At 30.1% G+C, this 5,008-nt stretch overlaps 1 protein-coding gene across 1 annotated transcript; it reads left to right on the top strand.

Moving 5' to 3' along the window:
* The first annotated feature begins 2,845 nt into the window (after window positions 1-2,845).
* On the top strand, window positions 2,846-4,431 carry LOC125876664 (transcription factor MYB4-like). The gene is made up of 3 exons (XM_049557885.1): window positions 2,846-3,029; window positions 3,330-3,459; window positions 3,917-4,431. The coding sequence occupies exons 1-3, from the start codon at window positions 2,897-2,899 to the stop codon at window positions 4,386-4,388; spliced, it is 735 nt and encodes a 244-aa protein (XP_049413842.1). The 5' UTR covers window positions 2,846-2,896; the 3' UTR covers window positions 4,389-4,431.
* The last annotated feature ends 577 nt before the right edge of the window (window positions 4,432-5,008 follow it).

Raw genomic sequence — 5,008 nt, 5'->3', positions numbered from 1 at the left:
CTTTTCGTTGTACTTCTAACTCAAAGCAATCTATTCACATTAATAATCACAATCAAATTTCGAAACTAACAATACCCACATTACTATAGGTCTAGCCTAGACCCAAAAACTCACTCAAATTTATAATCAATTTCCTTATCTTGCTAACATGTCAACTCTCATATTTCCAAATTTCAAGTCTGGAGCTTAGTCTCAATATCTCAAAATAACATAATTTTAATGATCTTTATGTACCACAATACACCCACTATTTTATTACATATCTCAATTATTACCAAACTTGAGCTTTATAAGATAATCAATAAGAAGGAAAAGAAAAGAACGGGGAACAATTTCATGAAGTTACAAAATCAGTAACTAAACAAATCCTTAAGCCATCCATCATCCTACTCTTTTAGTCATTATACTACCACTTTTATAATTCCAATCATTACCTCAATCACTTGGTAATTATTAACAATGATTGCAGACAAGGTCTGTTTCCCCCACATTCACGTTGCACCAGCAATATCTAACCCCCAACTTATTTAATATTACATCTACTATTTCCACTGTATCCCTAAAATCTCAACTAATTTAATAGTATAACTTTAATATGTTAATTTCAAGAATATTGCCACAGATTGGTTTCTTAACCATCACTGCTACATCATGGTGGCCATTCTTTGCATACATATGTACATGGCATAATGCATATTCAATCATTACTAATTAACCCCAACAATAAATAAATGGAACAACAAAGTTTAACAATTACTAGAACGTGAATTCTTTTGATTTCCCGTCGGCCGCCCTTAGCACTTATTTATTCAATATCATAAACTATGAAGACCCACTACTACTTATCAATTGTTTTGCACAACCCACAATAACTTACGCTTAGTAAGAATTGTATAGACCCAATTTTCAGCCGACTTAAATTTGTATCATCAGAAAACAAGGTTCATCTCATTTTTTTACCAGTCCATTTAGTTATGATTAGTATTCATACCCTGTACACTAATATATACGAATAAGAAAGACTAATTAGATAGATTTTTACCTAAAGGCACTCCCGCTTCCTCCTTTGAAATTGAGTGTCGTCATAGGGTTTCTCTCTTTCTTGTTGTGACTAAAAGAAATAATCTCCCCTTTATTTACTTATGGTTTTATTATTTTACATGGGTTAAGTGGTATTAATTATACTATACCACTTGGCCCATTAATCACCAACTGAACAAATTAATTATTTAATAATTATCAGTAAATTAAATACATGTAGTTATCGAATAGTTCAAATTTTCCAAACCAGCTTCACCGACTTAATCAGAAATGACTCAGGATAACTATCGGAAGGAATAAAATAGTAATTTCTAAAATAAAAATTCAAAACTGATTTTCTGGGTCATTACAATTTCAGGCCCAAGCTCTCTGTGGTTCAAGCCCAATACAAATCATTTCATCAAACTTAATGTGGAGGGCTGCTTCAAAGGCGACAGTCCAAATTGGTGGAGCCACGTATACTTGAGGGGTGTCGATCAACATACCTTTATTGAAAAATTACACTATTAAAAATACGTTTTTATGTGTATATATCACATATTGACACAATGACATTCCTCGACCTCTATGTGATTTTAGACCCTCGGTCGAAATTCTGGTTCTGCCAAACCAAATAATGGTAAAGAAAGAAATAAAAATTCCTTGTAGAGGAAATCTTTTTCGAGCTTGGTTTTATTGCGTGCTCAATATGTACCTTTACATATGTTTATAGGAATTCATTTGGTATTACAAGTATGAAGTATTAATTTGTTCTTTTGTTATTAATTTTTAACAAATATTATATCTCCAGTAATTACTGTTCCGGATAAAATAAATTATTACCTAAATAGTAGAAAATAATCTTTTTTTTTATTTAGATAAGTTATTGACAAGGATAATTAACAGAGAATTAAGCATTTAATCCTTTCAAAAACTCGAGCTGGGAAGAGAGGACATGAGGGTATCATATCTAATGACTCTCTCTTCTATTGTTTTTGATTTTTCAATCTTACCATTTAGTAGAGATTTTAATCATAATAATAGAGAATAAAGTCACAAATAATAATAATAAAAAATAAATCCAACCTTTGAAACTCAGAAATAACTTGAGCAAAAAGTGTTCATATAACACACTTTTCTTTCTTGATCTTGATCTGTTGCAAAAATGATGATACACATTTTTTTAAAAATAATTAATTTTATAATTTTCATTTTACATTCATAAGAAAATTGATATGATCATGCAAATGTTATAGCATGTGTAATCTTAAAAGTTTCAAAAAATTTATCATCATACAAATGCTACCTATGATATATTTAAAAATCTTTATTTCTTTCTTAAATTGGAATAACCTCAAGCGCTACGTTACATAAATTAAAAAGGAGGAATGCTTATAAATGGCTAAAGTAGTCTAATGTTTTATGATTTTATTTTTGTTCTCTTTATTTTTTTCAACATAGGTGTGGTTTCGTTTCTTGTAGACTTTCACTACAAGTGTAATGAATATTGGTCCAAGTCCAATCTTATAAGAAAAACGAGTTGAAATGTGCTGCTCATTTTAGCCTGCCAAAATTAAATAAATAAAAAAAAACAGACGTTGACTTGGAATTTTCTCTTTGAAAAATATCTCAGGACCATTTTACTACGTGCTACACGTTCTTGTTGTTGCACTATAAATAGGTCTCAATTTTTATAATTTGAAGATTCAAGTAATTAATTAGGAAGAGTAATATTAAAAAAAAATTATTCAAAGCAATCTAGGAGTGAGCTAGGGTTAGGCTTGACTACTACGTCGTACATTAATACCCAAACAAAAAAAAAAAAGAGTTACAACTCTTTATCGTGTGATATTTCTTGGAGAGAATTAATCGAGAGATGGTGAGAACACCTGGCTACGATGAAAATGGAAGGAAGAAGGGGACTTGGACTCCTGAAGAAGACAAGAAGTTAGAAGCATATATTACTAAATATGGCTGTTGGAACTGGCGCCAACTTCCCAAGTATGCCGGTGAGAATTTCTGTTACGAGGTTTTGAGTTGAATGCTTAAATTCTTTTGAGTCGGGTAATTTCAAAAGGGTTTTGAAAAAGTCTTGAGTCACCCCATGGAGTTACTTTTGCATTGGTTTCTAGTTAATATTCTTTAATAAAGTAATATTTAATCCATCCGTTCTATTTTATGTATTTTAATTTGATTGTATATGAAAATTAAGAAAGTAAAAAAACTTTCAAATTTTGTGATCTTAAATTATAAATTGATCGAAAAGTTCCAATTAAATAATTGACGGAATATTGGTGTTGGTGAATTAGGACTAGCAAGGTGTGGAAAGAGCTGCAGACTTCGATGGATGAATCACTTGAGGCCAAATGTTAAAAGAGGAAACTACACCAAAGAAGAAGATGAACTAATCTTGAACCTCCATGCTCAACTTGGAAATAGGTACGTACTCTTCTTTGTTCAATTTTACAAGCTAACATGACACAAGGTGAATTCAGAATTTAGTCTTAATGAGTTCAACTTTTAAAATTTTCCAACATTGAATTCATTATGTTAGATCTAATATTTATTATATTACGATTTAATAGATTTTTACATACATATCTATATACACGATGCAAAAAATTATGAGTTCATATGAACTCAAAGAAAAAAGGTTACATCGGCCTTATACACTAGAGAGCGTTAAATCAGACTTCCTCCACAAATTCTTTATATAAGATAATTTAGTCATTTTTCTATCACAATGGACAACATTAAAAAAAAAAAAATAAAAAAAATTACGTGACCAAAAAATGTTTTGTACTATGATCTACTTTTTTACTCTAGTAGTACATATAGCGTGGAGTATTTTGGAACCTCACGTGAAATTAACCTCCTTAAACTTGTATGGTTGCAGATGGTCGGCAATAGCTATTCACTTGCCAGGAAGATCAGACAACGAAATAAAGAATCATTGGCACACAGCACTGAAGAAGCGCACTGATAGCTCAAGTGAAGGAAGCAAGAAATGCAATAATAAGAATAATGGAAGTAATATCAAAAGAAAGAGTAGTGTGGAAAATCAAAATGCAAGTGCTAATAATAATACGCATGAAAATATAGTATTGGAAAGTTCAGATTGGTCACCAAAGGAGTCATCAAGTGAAGAACTTTCCTCTTATCAACATGATCAACATAAATTAGCTTTGGAGGAAATTTCTAGTGGAAGCTTTTGGACAGAACCATTTGAAGTGGATAGTTTCATCAATAGTAAAATTGATTTTGTAGCTCCTTCAATTGATTATTATGGACTTATGTGTCCACCTTCACCTTATATAGGTCATGAATTTATTTCCTCCTTTGACTTTGATCATTATAATTATTGGTAAGTCCATGTGTAACATTTGGTAATGTTGCATATTTACAAACAAAGTTTATTAATTCAATCAACCTTAGAAAATGTGTTGACGTTTTGTTTCTTCTTGTGTGTTACAAATAATTGTACAATTCTGATTAATTGAGGTGTTCAGTACTTTGTTAGTTCATTTTTACTTGTTCAATATACTAAAAATGAATGTCCATTTTTATTTGTCTAGTTTAGAAATCTAAGAGATTTTTGCTTCATAATTTACCTTTATTATTAATTATAGTCATTTTCCAAAGCATTAAATTTATTATTTATTGTTCCTTAAAAATTGTACTAAGTCAATAGTACTAGACAAATAGAAATGGACAGAGAGAATAATTGACAACATAAAAGGGACTTGAACTTACTCAAGTAAAATTTTCTAAGTAGATCATTTACAAAAAGTCAAGATAAGAAATTATAAAATTTAATGTTCAGCTCAATGGATTTTTTACCCTTTTCGTTCACTTTTTACTTATCACATTTGTACTTGTTACATTCATCAAGAAAGTAATAATTTCGATGATTATTTTGTCACACTATTCCTATTAATTGATGTTTAGTACTATATTCGTCCACTTTTAATTGTCATAGTTTTCTTTT

Source organism: Solanum stenotomum, chromosome 9 (genome assembly GCF_019186545.1).
Source record: "Solanum stenotomum isolate F172 chromosome 9, ASM1918654v1, whole genome shotgun sequence".
Classification (NCBI taxonomy): Eukaryota; Viridiplantae; Streptophyta; class Magnoliopsida; order Solanales; family Solanaceae; genus Solanum; species Solanum stenotomum.
The sequence above is the reverse complement of the archived record's forward strand: the minus strand, read 5'-3'. Positions and strand labels throughout refer to the sequence as shown.